This window comes from Gadus morhua, chromosome 21 (assembly GCF_902167405.1).
Source record: "Gadus morhua chromosome 21, gadMor3.0, whole genome shotgun sequence".
NCBI lineage: Eukaryota > Metazoa > Chordata > Actinopteri > Gadiformes > Gadidae > Gadus > Gadus morhua.
The window spans coordinates 11,798,536-11,816,822 of NC_044068.1; the positions used below are offsets into that span (position 1 = coordinate 11,798,536).

At 44.1% G+C, this 18,287-nt stretch overlaps 1 protein-coding gene across 2 annotated transcripts; it reads left to right on the forward strand.

Moving 5' to 3' along the window:
- The first annotated feature begins 13,202 nt into the window (after positions 1 to 13,202).
- ptger2b (prostaglandin E receptor 2b (subtype EP2)) lies at positions 13,203 to 15,958 on the forward strand. Of its 2 annotated transcripts, XM_030345463.1 has the most exons (3): positions 13,203 to 14,099; positions 14,496 to 14,798; positions 15,746 to 15,958. In XM_030345463.1, the coding sequence occupies exons 1-2, from the start codon at positions 13,302 to 13,304 to the stop codon at positions 14,793 to 14,795; spliced, it is 1,098 nt and encodes a 365-aa protein (XP_030201323.1). In that variant the 5' UTR covers positions 13,203 to 13,301; the 3' UTR covers positions 14,796 to 14,798; positions 15,746 to 15,958. The 2 variants fall into 2 exon arrangements, with proteins under 2 accessions (XP_030201323.1, XP_030201322.1); XM_030345462.1 differs by lacking the exon at positions 15,746 to 15,958 and having other exon boundaries at positions 14,496 to 15,456.
- The last annotated feature ends 2,329 nt before the right edge of the window (positions 15,959 to 18,287 follow it).

The following is an 18,287-nucleotide window of genomic DNA, read 5'->3' on the forward strand; positions in this document are numbered from 1 at the left end:
TAACTCCTGCAACGGAGGGAGGGTTGAGACAGGAGTGACCTCATGGGGGGGGGGCCTTTACATTAACACAGACAGAGGGCCCTCGGAGGGAGGGTGGGTCTTAAGTCCAGAACCAAGCCCTCCTTGTCTCAGCCGCGACCCCGCGGGTAGGTGTCTGGAGACAGGCGTGTGGTAATGTTAGCATTTGCAATGTTGCGTTTGTATGTATGTTTGTTTATGTGTGTTTACGTGTGTGCGTTTTTGATTGACAATGATTCAAATGTATGTGTCAGGAAGGTTGCAGTGGTCCAATGATCAAATGGGGAAAAGGCATGGGTTTCCATTGCACCAGTGTAGATAAAATCCTTTTTCTTTCACAGTTTTTTTATCCATTGATCGTCATGGGGACATTGCGTTTCATTGGACCACTGCAACCTTCCTGACACATACATTTGAATCATTGTCAATCAAAAACGCACACACGTAAACACACATAAACAAACATACATACAAACGCAACATTGCAAATGCTAACATTACCACACGCCTGTCTCCAGACACCTACCCGCGGGGTCGCGGCTGAGACAAGGAGGGCTTGGTTCTGGACAGGGGCTGGGATGGAGGGGTGGGGAGGGAAATTTAAACCTCATTGTTGAATGATATACATTTTACCATGCAGTCCACCCAGTAAAATTAGTTGTTTTCTGTTGTTTCGGTGGCCTTGGAGTATTACCTTCATCCTACGTTGTTGATGGATGTAATATGAAAAACTGATTCAAAGAGAGTACACATTTGTATCCAACGCCCCATTCCTCTTATTTGTACCCAGTTGAACTTCTTGATGTGTCGTTCCCTTGTGTCAGGCACAATGTATGGCAACGTTGCACGGAAACATTCTACAAAAAAGTTTGATTGATAGTGTGACCTGAAACCTATAAGAACCACAGCACCACGTGACCCGGCTGTAGTCATGTGACGCCGGGGTCGGCCGGGGTCATCCCCCGCCCCCGCCCGGGGACCGTTGAGCAAACGGCAGATGAACTCGTTGAACCCCGGGCGGTGACGTTTTGAGTGTCCTACCACGTCTCTCATCGGCGAGGGCGAGCAACGCCTTCCTCACCACCAAAACCTCTGGGTGGATGGGGAGAGAGAGAGAGAGAGAGGGGGGAGAGAGAGAGAGAGAGAGAGGGAGAGAGGGGGAGAGAGGATGGGACAGGGGGAGAGCGAGCGATAAAGAGGGAGACAGAGAGGGATGAGATAGGACGAAATAGAGAGAGAGAGGGGGAGGGAGTAGCTAGAGAAGGCCATAGACGGATAGATTGAGGGGAAGAGGGAGAGGGAGTGTGTGTGGAAAGGAAAGAAAGAGGGAGAGAGAGAGTGCAGAAGGAGGCAGGGAGGTCTGGGGCTCTCGGAGGCCAGCGGTCGGTCGTCGCCGGGCTCTTGGCAGCCCAACGTGTCTTCGCAGAATATGAAACCCAAACAGTTTGTCTTCCGTCACGGACCCTTTAATTCACCGGAGCGGCGCACCGTGAAGTCCGGTGGCCGCCGCACTTCCAAACCGGCTATTTTCATTTGTCGCCAAGCGAGACAGGGCGCAAAACAGCGAGGTTTGTGTGTGTGCGAAAACCGAAACGTGGCGAAAGCATGTGGTGGTGCGTCGCCGTGTCGAACAAGGCCGCTTGTTTATCGGCGTCTATTGCGGTCGCGCCAGCGCACTGTGGAAGTAAAAATCGCGTCTAAATAAAGACAGCCGACCCCAGGGTGTACGAGAGTGCAGGATCTCCCAAGACATTAATTAAAACCGAGGGACAGCAGAGGGCATCCGTATTCGTGTGTTGGTTATTTACATGTGTTTACACGCTCGCAGAAGACATTACAGAAAGGCTGTGACATGAAAGGGCCTTTTGAAACAATAACTTCTTGAAAGCGTGGAAACGTGTGTAAACACCGGACGTCTTGGCAGGGCAAGACCTAGTTTCCATTGGCAGGACTTCCTTGTGGGTCATGCTCTCCTCCATTTAGCATAGCTCCGAGTAATCACATAACCACATGTAATTACGGCCGTGGAACAACAGGGTCGTTTGGCGTGCTAGCGCTCAGGGCAGGCAGCGCGGGAACTAGCGGAGGGGTTCTGGGACGCGACGGAGTTTGGCCTACAGAGGTTGATGTTTTTTGCCTGTTTTAAAATCACTTTCGAAATCAAGTGATTGCAATGATAAATTATAGTTTTCGCCATCTTCAATTGTCACCATTTTATTAGCATTGTGGAGAGCAGCTCAAAAAGTATGACAACTATTTGAGGACTTGTTACAACGCAGTGGTAGCGATTAGCAAGAAGCGTGGTTGCGGACTGAAAGCGTGAGGGTGAATTATCCTTCTGCATTAAACAGCTGGCCTGAATACAAGGTGGGACTCTAAAAAAGTTGCTTGTATTTATGATCATCTGCATCTTCAACTCTGAGCATAGACAGCCAAAAGTCACCAATAGTCACTTATTCAGTGACTTGAAGTGATGTTTTTGAATGTGAAGATGAAACCGTAGCAGTAAAGATCGAAGCAGGCCGCCAACGACTGTGTAGTTGCATTTTCGGAGAGGAGAACTCAAATCCACTGCAGACTATTCCTTGCCAAAGTATAATGCAGCCTTTATGAATTTCTTTCATGGAAACGCTCATTTTGTTCTAGCTCTGCTGTAGTCTGAGTGGCCCATTGTGATAAATGTATGTGTGTCGACTATGACTTCAGTGCGTTGATGGCTGGCAGAGAGCTGGGGAGCTGGGTGTGCATTATGGAAAAAAGAGACAATTAGCAGGAGAAGCGGACACTCATGTATATGTAATGCTAGACAAACAGCTCTCCCAGCTGTGTGTCTACTATGGTGTGACACACACACACACACACACACACACACACACACACACACACACACACACACACACACACACACACACACACACACACACACTGAACATTGTGGTTTCTTAATCGCTGTTTACGTGATGGCTGTCTCTGGCTGTCAGTGAAGCTCACGGAGTGGATGATTGACTGTGCGGCCATGTAGGAATCTGACCGATTTGCGATGGTGGCAGTGTGGTCACAGCAGCGGTGGAGGCCCCCCGCAAATCTCACACACACACACACACACACACACACACACACACACACACACACACACACACACACACACACACACACACACACACACACACACACACACACACACACACACACACACACACCAACCCGGTATCACGCCAAGGCGTAAGATAGATACGTGTGTCCACATCGCAAGGCGTGTTCAGGTTCACGCTTTGCCTGACCAAAGCGTCACCCTGAACACGCGTCCTTCTCCATTCGAAATTAATGGGGGAATAGCACCAACAGGGGGCGATACGTTCTCCTAGCTAGCATTTGGTGAAATTGTTACGTAGCCATATTAATCGTTATTATCTGAATGGGAAATGCAATATTTTAGGACAGATACACCATTAAACGTGTTTCTAATGACATTTCTAGCGAGAAATGTACATTTTCCTTTCATAATATTCAGTCAGTGGTTGTGTCTGATCTTTAGTTTTATAGTTATTGGGAAGATTTTATCGGCTCGCTCGCATGTTTCAACGACGTCAGGTTACTAGGGACGCTGCTTTCGCTAAACTAGCAGCTCACGTGTTTCCTGCGTTTGTGTTATTAAACCGTTACTTTATGTAACTTTAAATGATATCATCGTGTTAGAAACATGTATATCTGAGAGCAGGGGTGAAGTATTGTTTAGATTGCTGTCAGGTTAGCCTGCTGCAGCCAAATCCTCTCGGCACAGTTGTTATCATTTAGCATTAACTAAGCCTGGCCACCAGCGAAGAAGAAGAAGCCGGTCCTCGCCTCCGTTTCTATTCGCGTGCTTGTGCGTGCTCGTGTGCTCGTGGACTCGTGACACGTCATCAGTCGTTGCCCGAGCACTGCTCCAATTCGAAGTACGCATGCATCGGAGGTGGCTCGTGTGTACTTGCAACCGCTATAAATCCCAGGATGCATTTCCCACATATATATATTTATATAATATATAATATAATAAATAATAATAATATAAGATAATATATTTGTATATATATATATACAAATATATATATATATATATATATATATATATATATATATATATATATATATATATATATATATATACAAATATATATATATATATATATATATATATATATATACATATATATATATATAAATATATAATAATAATAATAATACATTTATAATATAATACAATAATACACGATTGTAGGGGGGGGGGGACACGTTAGTTGAAGGGGGGGGGGGGGGACACGTTAGTTGAAGGGGGGGGGGGACACGTTTGTAGGGGGGGGGCACGCTCGACAACGAGAGTTGGTTTTTATTGAACGCTCGACAACGAGAGTTGGTTTTTATTGAACGAGATTTCAACACGGAACAGCTGCACGAAACGATGGTCACGTCACTCTCGGTGACGGTGTCGACAATAATGAACACACGAACAATGTTAATAGAACAACACACAACCACATAACATCCCGAACCCATTAACCCCACTTAATCCTAACAACAAAACAAGTTAACAAAAGCCCCATTTGTCAACTGAGAACCCCAATTCCCAGAATCCCCCGCGGCTCCGGAACACGGCGTAGCTTATATTAATCTTTATTATCTGAATGGGAAATGCAATATTTTAGGACAGATACACCATTAAACGCGTTTCTAATGACATTTCTAGCGAGAAATGTACATTTTCCTTACATAATCTTCAGTCAGTGAATGTGTATGATCTTTATTAATCTTTATTATCTGAATGGGAAATGCAATATTTTAGGACAGATACACCATTAAACGCGTTTCTAATGGCTTTTCTAGCGAGAAATGTACATTTTCCTTACATAATCTTCAGTCAGTGAATGTGTATGATCTTTATTAATCTTTATTATCTGAATGGGAAATGCAATATTTTAGGACCGATTCACCGTTAAACGTGTTTCTAATAACATTTCTAGCGAGAAATATACTTTTTACTTGCATAATCTTCAGTCAGTGATTGTGTCTGATCTTTAGTTTTATAGTTATTAGGATTTGATCGGCTCGCTCGCATGTTTCAACGACGTCAGGTTGCTTTCGCTAAACTAGCAGCTCACGTGCTTCCTGCGTTTGTGTTATTAAACTGTTACTTTATGTAACTTTTAATGATATCATCTTGTTAGAAACACGTATATCTGAGAGCCAACCAGTCGCCAAAAGCATACGTTGACATTGTACTTTTCGTGAACACTGGATTACGTCGCATTTCAACATAAAATAGCGTGTTATACACACACACACACACGCACGCACACGCACAGACACACACACACACAAGCACACACAAGCACACACACACACGCACAGACACACAGACACAGATCCACACACACACACACACACACACACACACACACGCACACGGTGCATTTCGCTGCTAAAATAACAACAAAAAAATATTCCCTCAAATATTATTACTTTCAAAACGTTGGCCAAAATGGCCAATAATATCATTTTTTATTTGGGATGCTTCTAGGACATTTTGGGTGGATTTTGAACGGTATGTGGGGGGCACGTTTTTTGCAGGACCTGGCAACCCTGCGCTGTTGCCCGAGATCTGGATCCACCCCGGCGTGGTGGCGTCTCCTTTTGACCTTTTGACCCCAGACTTCTGGGGGAATAGCTGAATCAATTCATTAGTCAATCAGAAGCATGTAAATATCTTCCCGGTGGCGTAAGAGGACGAACAAGGTGTCCTTCAACAACTACGCTTCCAGGAGATTGCAACAGTGCCACACATGAGCATATTCGAACATGTTTAATGGTAGTAATTAGCTGTCGAAATTGGAGGCCTTAATCAATACTGAGCAGCTATTGATTTCCTTCCCGATAAAGATTTGTCACAAATGACATGTTATTTAGCATCTACACGTTGAGCTGAGTCCAATGACACCAAGAACGACACTCTAGCTAATGGTAACATGTATTTTACATGGTACACCTAGGTCTAGGACATGATCTCGGTGTAGCAAGAGGCCGAGCTTGATCTCATTGGACTCAGCTTAACGTGTAGATGCTAATTAACATGTAATTGGTCAAAAATCTCCATCGGGAAGCAAATCTATAGCTGGTCATTATTGATAAAGGCCTCCAAAATCGACAGCTAATTACTACCCCGAAACATATTCAAATATGATCATGTGTGGCACTGTTGCAATCGTCTCGAAACGTAGATGTCAAAGGACACCTTGTTTGCTCTGTTGCACCACCGGGAAGATATTTTCATACTTCTAATGGATTGATTCATATTTTAAGGTTCTCGGAGTGAGACTTTAAGTGGCTGCAGCAGAAGTGTTGAGACGAAAGATGATATCAAGAGATTTATAGAATATTCCCATTCACATTATGATTCTTCGTCGTAACATCCGACCAAACATCTTTTACATTCACAGAGCGAAGATTATGAAAGTCCAGGCTCAGCAAGTGCTCCATCTCGTTGCACCTGCACCCAGCGGCTCGCTTGCAAGATTTTGGCCTGAAGTTCTTCCCAGACCTACACCCTAGCCATCCAACATGCATATCTGAGAATCAGGCCTCTCTTTAATAATGACAAAAAGTTACGAGAGAAACACACATTAACTTTTTGTTATCTCATAAGCGGCGTGGTGCCGGCTCCTTTTGACCTTTTGACCCCCGACTTCAAAAACGTGGCCACAGGCCAGCTGTGTCTACACACCTTTAGCCACAAATGTACACCTCCATCCCACAAAAAATGGGGACTAGAAACTAACCTCTGTCTTATGTACATTTACTGTACTGTTGGAGGTCACGCCCCTTTGCCGACCTTTTCGAGATAGCTAGGGATGCTAAAATGTTTACACACATTTCCCGGGGCCCTGTGTACGACATATCCGAGATTTGGAGTTCTAGCCCTTAGAGAAAAAAAGTTTTCCCAAATGGAGTGTCATCTGGACAAAGCCCCTCAGAAGTGTAGCCTGCAAGACCTAATGGTTCAGAATGTGGTGGAAAAACAGTTTTTGAGATAGGAAGATCCTACCGCCCTGAAATTTTAATACCTTATTCTAGGGCCTAACTGGGACCTCCGCACCGAAACTTGGCCCGGTCGGACCCCGAGGGCAGGAAGGGGGGGCCCTTCCTGCCCGAGACTTGGCCCGGTCAGACCCCGAGGGCAGGCCCCCCCTTCCTGCCCTCGGGGTCCGACCGGGCCAAGTTTCGGTGCGGAGGTCCCAGTTAGGCCCTAGAATAAGGTATTAAAATTTCAGGGCGGTAGGACCTTCCTATCTCAAAAACTGTTTTTCCACCACATTCTGAACCATTAGGTCTTGCAGGCTACACTTCTGAGGGGCTTTTTCCAAATGACACTCCATTTGGGAAAACTTTTTTTCTCTGAGGGCTAGAACTCCAAATCTCGGATATGTCGTACACGGGGCCCCGGGAAATGTGTGTAAACATTTTAGCATCCCTAGCTATCTCGAAAAGGTCGGCAAAGGGGCGTGACCTCCAACAGTACAGTAAATGTACATAAGACAGAGGTTAGTTTCTAGTCCCCATTTTTTGTGGGATGGAGGTGTACATTTGTGGCTAAAGGTTTGTAGACACAGCTGGTCTGTGGCCACGTTTTTGAAGTCGGGGGTCAAAAGGTCAAAAGGAGCCGGCACCACGCCGCTTATGAGATAACAAAAAGTTAATGTGTGTTTCTCTCATAACTTTTTGTCATTATTAAAGAGAGGCCTGATTCTCAGATATGCATGTTGGATGGCTAGGGTGTAGGTCTGGGAAGAACTTCAGGCCAAAATCTTGCAAGCGAGCCGCTGGGTGCAGGTGCAACGAGATGGAGCACTTGCTGAGCCTGGACTTTCATAATCTTCGCTCTGTGAATGTAAAGGATGTTTGGTCGGATGTTACGACGAAGAATCATAATGTGAATGGGAATATTCTATAAATCTCTTGATATCATCTTTCGTCTCAACACTTCTGCTGCAGCCACTTAAAGTCTCACTCCGAGAACCTTAAAATATGAATCAATCCATTAGAAGTATGAAAATATCTTCCCGGTGGTGCAACAGAGCAAACAAGGTGTCCTTTGACATCTACGTTTCGAGACGATTGCAACAGTGCCACACATGATGACCAACATCAATAATGACCAGCTATAGATTTGCTTCCCGATGGAGATTTTTGACAAATTACATGTTAATTAGCATCTACACGTTAAGCTGGGTCCAATGAGATCAAGCTCGGCCTCTTGCTACACCGAGATCATGTCCTAGACCTAGGTGTACCATGTAAAATACATGTTACCATTAGCTAGAGTGTCGTTCTTGGTGTCATTGGACTCAGCTCAACGTGTAGATGCTAAATAACATGTCATTTGTGACAAATCTTTATCGGGAAGCAAATCAATAGCTGCTCAGTATTGATTAAGGCCTCCAATTTCGACAGCTAATTACTACCATTAAACATGTTCGAATATGCTCATGTGTGGCACCGTTGCAATCTCCTGGAAGCGTAGATGTTGAAGGACACCTTGTTCGCCCTCTTACGCCACCGGGAAGATATTTACATGCTTCTGATTGACTAATGAATTGATTCAGCGATTCCCCCAGAAGTCTGGGGTCAATAGGTCAAAAGGAGACGGCACCACGCCGGGGTGGATCCAGATCTCGGGCAACAGCGCAGGGTTGCCAGGTCCTGCAAAAAACGTGTCCCCCACATACCGTTCAAAATCCACCCAAAATGTCCTAGAAGCATCCCAAATAAAAAATGATATTATTGGCCATTTTGGCCAACGTTTTGAAAGTAATAATATTTGAGGGAATATTTTTTTGTTGTTGTTTTAGCAGCGAAATGCACCGTGTGCGTGTGTGCGTGTGTGTGTGTGTGTGTGTGTGTGTGTGTGTGTGTGTGTGTGTGTGTATCTGTGTCTGTGCGTGCGTGTGTGTGCTTGTGTGTGTGTCTGTGCGTGTGCGTGCGTGTGTGTGTGTATAACACGCTATTTTATGTTGAAATGCGACGTAATCCAGTGTTCACGAAAAGTACACTGTCAACGTATGCTTTTGGCGACTGGGTTGGCTCTCAGATATACGTGTTTCTAACAAGATGATATCATTAAAAGTTACATAAAGTAACAGTTTAATAACACAAACGCAGGAAGCACGTGAGCTGCTAGTTTAGCGAAAGCAACCCGACGTCGTTGAAACATGCGAGCGAGCCGATCAAATCCTAATAACTATAAAACTAAAGATCAGACACAATCACTGACTGAAGATTATGCAAGTGAAAAGTATATTTCTCGCTAGAAATGTTAGTAGAAACATGTTTAACGGTGAATCGGTCCTAAAATATTGCATTTCCCATTCAGATAATAAAGATTAATAAAGATCATACACATTCACTGACTGAAGATTATGTAAGGAAAATGTACATTTCTCGCTAGAAAAGCCATTAGAAACGCGTTTAATGGTGTATCTGTCCTAAAATATTGCATTTCCCATTCAGATAATAAAGATTAATATAAGCTACGCCGTGTTCCGGAGCCGCGGGGGATTCTGGGAATTGGGGTTCTCAGTTGACAAATGGAGCTTTTGTTGACTTGTTTTGTTTTTAGGATTAAGTGGGGTTAATGGGTTCGGGATGTTATGTGGTTGTGTGTTGTTCTATTAACATTGTTCGTGTGTTCATTATTGTCGACACCGTCACCGAGAGTGACGTGACCATCGTTTCGTGCAGCTGTTCCGTGTTGAAGTCTCGTTCAATAAAAACCAACTCTCGTTGTCGAGCGTTCAATAAAAACCAACTCTCGTTGTCGAGCGTGCCCCCCCCCTACAAACGTGTCCCCCCCCCCATCAACAAACGTGTCCCCCCCCCCCCCCCTTCAACTAACGTGTCCCCCCCCCCTACAATCGTGTATTATTGTATTATATTATAAATGTATTATTATTATTTTTATTATTATTATATATTTATATATATATATATATATATATATATATATATATATATATATATATATATATATATATATATATATATTTGTATATATATTTGTATATATATATATACAAATATATTATCTTATATTATTATTATTTATTATATTATATATTATATAAATATATGTGGGAAATGCATCCTGGGATTTATAGCGGTTGCAAGCACACACGAGCCACCTCCGATGCATGCGTACTTCGAATTGGAACAGTGCTCGGGCAACGACTGATGACGTTTCACGAGTCCACGAGCACACGAGCACGCACAAGCACGCGAATAGAAACGGAGGCGAGGACATGATGGACCACGGACTGGAAAATGGCCGCCCATTCATTCCTATGCAAACCTGCTCAGTGGCGCATGGCAACATACAGGAGCGATTTGCTTCCGCGTTATGTGGCCAAGACACGTGACCTATTCCGTGACGTACCGGATGCAGAGATCTTCTTCTTCTTCTAGTTTAGTGGCGGATCATAGTTTTTCCCCATATACCGCGACCTACTGGACTACTACACAGGAGTTTGTGACAAGGACGTTGACAAGGACAAGGACGTTGGCAAATCATACTTTAAATCATACAAATAAATTCAAAGAAAAAACCAAACTAACGAAACAAAATAAACAAAATAAAACAAACCAACAAAAGAAATGAATAAATAAAAATAAAAAATATATATACTTAAGGTTAAATTCTTCTAATTAGGTTAGTATCTTTTAGCTAATTTATCAGCAATTTCATTGCCATATATTCCATGGTGGGCTGGAATCCAACAGAACTGAATAACTAAACCAAGGCTTATAATATTTAAAAGAAGATGCTTTACCTCTATCACCAAATCTTCACGTATTGAATTATTTGTTATAAAACTTAGTATCTACAACCCATCTAAGAGCGGTTATTATTGTGGCCATCTCGATTGAGTATACTGATAAAGTCACCCACTCTATATCCATATCCTTTTTCAAATTCTGGAATATATATGCCAATACCACATTGTCACATTGAGTTAATGGAAGTTAATTCGGAATTTAATTTAATTCGGAAGTTAATGGAGCCGTGCACTTCAAAATAGGTCCATAGCAAGGAGCCGTTTGTTTCAGTACGGCTCCTTTCAGCTGCCCACCCAACATCAACTGCTAATAAAACGCTTGAGGAGGCGTTTTGAAAAGAAAAAACTTACATTTTTTTAGAACAGGGTAGAAAGATAATTATGAGCCTTTGATTGATATCCAGACATTTTTTGCGGAGACACAATCCTGTTCCCTACTTGTATTGGAGTGGACGGCGATATCTACTTCTGGGCCACATGAAATGACGGACCCCCGTCCACTCCCAGCTAAAACAGCTGCAATACCAGGTTTGGCCTCTGAGCACGGGTGGATTGCGGAAGTATATGCCTATCCTGGGGGCGAGGACCGGCTTCTTCTTCTTCGCTGGTGGCCAGGCTTAGTTAATGCTAAATGATAACAACTGTACCGAGAGGATGTGGCTGCAGCAGGCTAACCTGACAGCAATCTAAACAATACTTCACCCCTGCTCTCCGATATACGTGTTTCTAACACGATGATATCATTTAAAGTTACATAAAGTAACGGTTTAATAACACAAACGCAGGAAACACGTGAGCTGCTAGTTTAGCGAAAGCAGCGTCCCTAGTAACCTGACGTCGTTGAAACATGCGAGCGAGCCGATAAAATCTTCCCAATAACTATAAAACTAAAGATCAGACACAACCACTGACTGAATATTATGAAAGGAAAATGTACATTTCTCGCTAGAAATGTCATTAGAAACACGTTTAATGGTGTATCTGTCCTAAAATATTGCATTTCCCATTCAGATAATAACGATTAATATGGCTACGTAACAATTTCACCAAATGCTAGCTAGGAGAACGTATCGCCCCCTGTTGGTGCTATTCCCCCATTAATTTCGAATGGAGAAGGACGCGTGTTCAGGGTGACGCTTTGGTCAGGCAAAGCGTGAACCTGAACACGCCTTGCGATGTGGACACACGTATCTATCTTACGCCTTGGCGTGATACCGGGTTGCAACCACACACACACACACACACACACACACACACACACACACACACACACACACACACACACACACACACACACACACACACACACACACACACACACACACACACACACACACACACACACACACACACACACACACACACACACACACACACACACAGTTAGCTTCAGAGATCCCTGAAACTAAGACTCTTGACCTCAACGCCTGGTATCTAGCACCATCTTGAGCCATCGACCAGTACTTCACCAAGACACCAGTCTGAAAAAAAAGACACCACTCTGACGGAGAGAGGAGGAGAGAGAGAGAGCGAGAGAGAGAGAGAGAGAGAGAGAATTATTCAGTTATTATTATTACAAAGTTCAACAACTGTAGATAAATAAGTACCAGCTTGTTATGCTTGTGCTTATGAAATATGCATTGTTGTCCTGACATTTAGTTCAGACATGACACTTGTATAAGAATACTTTATATAAAATGTAATGCATGTTGTGTCTCACAGTGTTGGTGGGAGGATCAACTGTAAACCATAAAACGTTTGGTTTAGTGTGGTATAGGACCAGTGCACATTCCTTATATCAAACTGCTCACTGACTGCTCTCTGTGGTTTAGGACAGTTTACTCAGCTCTGTAAACAAAAGGGGAATCTGTCCGAGTAGCCAGAGGAGGAAGGACACTGACCTACAGATTACATTGTTCCTCAATGTAATCCGTGTTTGTAAGTATGAAACATCGAGCACACGCACACACACGCACACACACACACACACACACACACACACACACACACACACACACACACACACACACACACACACACACACACACACACACGCACACACAAAAAATCACAAGAAAAGTCTTTCTCTCCTGCTCCCTCTCTCTCTCACGCTAACTCTCTCCCTTTCTCTTCTCTCTCTCTCTCTCTCTCTCTCTCTCTCTCTCTCTCTCTCTCTCTCTCTCTCTCTCTCTCTCTCTCTCTCTCTCTCTCTCTGATCTGAGGTGTGTGTGACTCAACTTTAAAGAGCAAAAAATAAATGACGTAAGCTCATGTATTTTGCGTAAGAAGGGGAAATGGGGGGGGGGGGGGGGGGGGGGGGGTGGAGCGAAAATTGAGAAACACACAGCTGGTCTTTTTCAATAAGGTGGATTGCGCATCAACGTGGATTGGTTGTGCGTCTTAAGTGAACCGTATCCAAAGAAAATGCCGGCCAACTCTACAGACTGTCACGAGACTCTCACCGTGGAGTCGGGACTCCCAACCATGTCGGCGGTGATGTTCGCCCTCGGTGTGGCGGGAAACTTCGTCGCGCTCGCGCTGCTGGAGACGCGGCGGCGGACGAATTGTCCGTCGCTGTTCCGCATCCTCGTCACGGCGCTCATCACCACGGACCTGTTGGGCACGATCGCGGTCACCCCCTTGGTGCTCGTCGCGTACGCCAAGAACACCACGCTGGTGGCACAGGGTGACCACGGCGTCCTGTGCTCTTACTTCGGGTTCAGCATGACGTTTCTGAGCCTCTCCACGCTCTCGATCTTGTGCGCCATGGCGCTGGAGCGCTTCATCGCGCTGGGGTTCCCCTACTTCTACGACAGACACATCACGAGCACGCGCTGCGGCTACGTCGCGATTGCGCTCATCTACCTGGCGTGCGTGCTCTTCTGCGCCTGCCCGTTAATGGGGTTTGGAAAGTACGTGCAGTATTGCCCCGGGACGTGGTGCTTCCTGGACATGAGCCCGCCCAGCGATTCGGATAAACTCTACACCGCGTTTTACGCCTGCTTTACGCTCATTGTCATAATGTGCACCTCGGTTTGCAACCTGTCCGTCATTCACTTTCTGGTTAAAATGCACCGGCGGCGGAACACACACCACCGGGCCGGACGCTCGCTGAGCAGAAGGTTTTTCCGCAGGTCGCTGTCCATGATGGAGGAAGTCGAGCATATTCTGCCTCTGATTTTTATAACGGTGGCCTTCTCAATCTGTTCTTTTCCAATACTGGTAATTTTTTTTTCGCTAAAACCCGAATTACGCACGCATTACGCATTCCATTTTTAACGTTTTTCTTCGTCCTCGGCCTGTCTCTCCCTCATCCCATCATTCCTGTCCGTCCTACTGGTACGTTGGGTTGCTTGTGGTCCTGTTTATTATGTCTGTTTGACATGTCCATCTGTCTGTTTCCCCGTCTGTCTGTCTTTCTGTCTGTCTGTCTGTCTGTATCCCTGTATGTGTGTTTATCTCTCCGAATGTCTATCTCCCCCTTTTTTCTGTCTGTCTCTCTGTCTCTCTTTCTGTGGTGTCCCCGTCTGTCTTTCTCCCTGTTTATCGCCCTTCTGTTTCCCTGTCTGTCTGTCTGTCTGTCTGTCTGTCTGTCTGTCTGCCGGTCCCTCGTCCTAGCTGCGGGTGTTCATCAACTTCATCGGCAGGACGGAGGAGCAGCAGGCCAGCGACCTGCACGCCCTGCGCATGCTCTCCTTCAACTCCATCATCGACCCCTGGGTCTTCATCTTCCTCGAGCCCTCCGTGCTCAAGTTCGTCTGGAGGAACCTGTGCCGCCGCCAGGGGCAACCACACAACCCTAAGTCTCCGGTTCAGCCCAGATTGCAGATAACGACCACCACCACCACCACTATCTCCAGCCCCACCCCTACGGGGGTGAGCCTCCAGAGTTGTGGTGACCTAGATGGATCTTCGTGACAGGTGGGGGGTCTATTACAGGGGCACCCTCAGCAGCCAATTTGCGTGGGGGGGACGGGGACGGGGGGACGGGGACGAAGACGACGAAGAAGACAAGACTCTAAGTCAAACAGCAATTTAGTAATTTATCAAATATGTTAAAATTGTAAAGAAGTACTATCTTTGCACCGCAATGGCTATGTCTTACCTCTGTGTTATGGCAGAGATTGAGGGGGGAGCAGGGGGGACAGCCCCCCGCAATGTTGAGATGGTCTAAGATGGTCTTTGCAAAATTGTTCAGTGATGTTGATACTTCAGCACAGCCCAAAACGTGTTAAAATGTTGTTTTTATACAACAATGATCAAAAACAATAGTTTGGGAGCGGAGCCAATATGTTTGTGTGGCACTTGGGAGAGGAAGAGTCAATGACAGGGTTGGGGGTTTTCACCTTATTTGGAGACCTCCCAAAAGCATGGAGGTAACTGGTCACCCACCCAATGTGGAGCTGATATCTACACCTTTGTGTTAGGGATGCACAAAGTGACACTAAGGCAGAGTTTGGACTAAACGTGCTCGGATAAGAAAGGCAACTTAGAACTTATGGTTAACTTAATCTTATTTTTGACTATATATTTGAACTGTTAATTCTTTGAAAATAATAAACCCTCAGTGTCTTCAAAACCGATGCTCTCACTATTGTGTAAACGGAAAGTTGCATTGATATCATTCAAAGTTCTCGATTCAATGCTGGGTATCGGTAAATTCCCAAAAGGGAGTACTCAGTATACCCTCGCTGAGAAAGAAAGACAATAAGTGCCTTCTTACCCTGGGTTATTCTGTGCCCTTCATGGGCCCTCCTAGTCAGGACATAACACTGGTCATTGAGGGGGGTAAGACAACTGCTGGTCCAGAGTTGATTGAGAAGAAGAAAAATATATTGATTTTTGTGCTTGTTTCTTCTGCGTCAAAGGAAACGACGCTACGAGGAACTGGTTCACCACAGCGTCGTCTCAGGATCATCGATGACCTGACCATATAGTGTGGAAGAGAAGGAGGACAAATGCAGAGGATACAATACGATGTAGGTCACCGTATGGAAGTAAATCTGTGCTATCGGATTCTGAAAATAAAAATCCATTGAATTCTAAGCACTGAATTTGTATGCATTGAAATAATGTATCTGGATTTTTTGCCTCTGAATTTAACTCAATAAATCGTATTCAGCTTTATTTTTCAATGTTAAAAACTCAAAATAAAATATTCAACGTAAATATTTGCAACGTCCCCAAATTCAACATGCCAAATTCAGCTGCAAAATTCAATGTCAGAAAATTCAGTGTTTAAATCCGGGGACCCAAGGAAGAGCAATCGATCCTAGATACTAGATCGTGGTCAAGCAAGGATACCGGGAATAAGAGCGTCACTCACTGGTTCATTCTTTCTTGATACAAACGTTAATTCTAAACAGCATTTTACACAGTAGCCTATAATAGGAAAAATGCTCAAAGGTAAATCAACGTCATTAAACACTGACTGTAGGTTTTTATGGGGAGAGAAGCTACCGAACAGTGTGACCTTATGGGGCACTGTTGCACATTTTCTGAAACATGCACGAGTTTGAAGCATAGACAGGCATGAAGTCGTTCACGTGTGGAAACATGCCCAAGCTTAAAACTTAACGTTTGTATCGTCATCGATCACTCGGATTGGGGGTATTCTTTTTGTGACACCGGATGCACGTTAAGTGGCTGGAGCAAAACGGTTGATATGCCTCTGTGGTTGCATAACGAGCGCGCAGAGCCAACACTATTCCGCACCGAGTGACATGATACAGATATGAGGATGACAAATTACTGTCGGGTGCCTCTTTCCGAGGCACGCCGTGCTTCCACTGGAACTACAGGCTGCTGATGCTTCAATTGCGCAATACTGTTGGCTCTGCGCTCTCGTTCCAACGTGGGCAGCGGGCTTCAGCATCACATCACAGATCGCCCCAGCAACACATCAAACGTAGGCCAAGTGACCTCGGCGGATTGCCCCAAATTGGTGCCCTAATAAATTGGGCTCCTTGACCCACTACAATTACTCTTACGTTGCATGTAAATCCAGCTAAGTCCCTGCAATCACACACACACACTTCACATACAGGCATTAGTTCATCGTTTACTTCATACTGCAGTAAAAAAAAAAGAAAACGGTGTGCATTATAACAAAAACATAAATAAAACATAAGATTCCCCCCCCCTCACCTTGTTAGTAAATGTGCTTAATAAATACATTTGATTTGATTTGATTAGCATTTTACAGGCCTATACAATTGATAAGGCGTTTAGTAAGGTCCACCACCGTTGCTTCTCTCCCCATAAAAAGCTAGTCAGTGTTTAATGACGTTGATTTACCTTTGAGCATTTCCTATTATAGGCTACTGTGTAAAATGCTGTTTAGAATTGACGTTTGTATCAAAAAAGAAGAATCGAGTGACGCTCTTATTCCCGCTCTCCTTGCTTGACTGCGATCTAGCATCTAGGATCGATTGCTCTTCCTTGGGTCCCCGGATGTTAACGCTGAATATTCCGACGTTGAATTTTGCATGTTGAATTTGGGGACGTTGAAAATATTTGCGTTTAATTTTTTTAAGTTGAGTATTTGATTTTGAATTTTTAACATTGAAAAATAAAACTGAATAGGATTTATTGAAAATTGTAAGAGTTAAATTCAAATCCAGATACTTTATTTCAATGCATAAATATTCCGTGCTTAGAATTCAATGGCTTTTTATTTTTAAAATCCGATGGCACAGATTTACTTCCATATCACCGTCTACTTGTTTGAAGAAAGATATTATCATGTTTTAAGTGAACTGATATTTAACAAGGCAACTCTACCAAAGATAAAACACAGGTAATTTATGCATCAGCATTTAAGACCAGACAAAGGAAAGCTCAGTGTTTATTCAATTGATACATAGTTTGTCCAGAAATTGTTCAGGACCTGCGTTGTTTCCTCTGCTATATCGCAAAATAAGAAAATAAACATTATTGTTGGACTCTTGAAGGGAAACCAAACCGTTTAACTAAAACTAAGCTGTCCTAAGATTTTTTTTAAATAAAACATAAAACCCCACAAATAAAGTCTGAGTAATGATGAGGATGAAGATTTTGATAATGATTCTAATAGTTAGCATGCCTTAATATGATGATATAACTAATAATATGTATACCAAAGAGGCAAAATCAGAGACACCATATGTACGGTATAAATACATTCCTTCCAATGTTAGGGTTCCCACATTTTTTACTGAATTAGGGTCGAAGGGTTTATGGATGTAATGAAGCAGAGGTTGCTGACCTCGGCATGGGTTTGCAGTCTCTCACGAAAGACAGTAGATATACTTTCTCCCGGGGAGGCAGGGAGGGAGGGGGGAGTGGGAGAGATGTGGAGAAAGAGAGATGTGGAGAAAGAGATATAAAGAGAGAAGGCGAGAGAGAGGGAATGAGAGAGAGGGAGAATTT

What these genes read in the sequence shown, in the direction of transcription:
- ptger2b (XM_030345463.1), top strand. Translation starts at nt 13,302, where the DNA reads ATGCCGGCCAACTCTACAGACTGTCACGAGACTCTCACCGTGGAGTCG. An exon ending in TCTGTTCTTTTCCAATACTG is followed by an intron (nt 14,100 to 14,495) that starts GTAATTTTTTTT and finishes CCCTCGTCCTAG; the next exon opens with CTGCGGGTGTTCATCAACTT.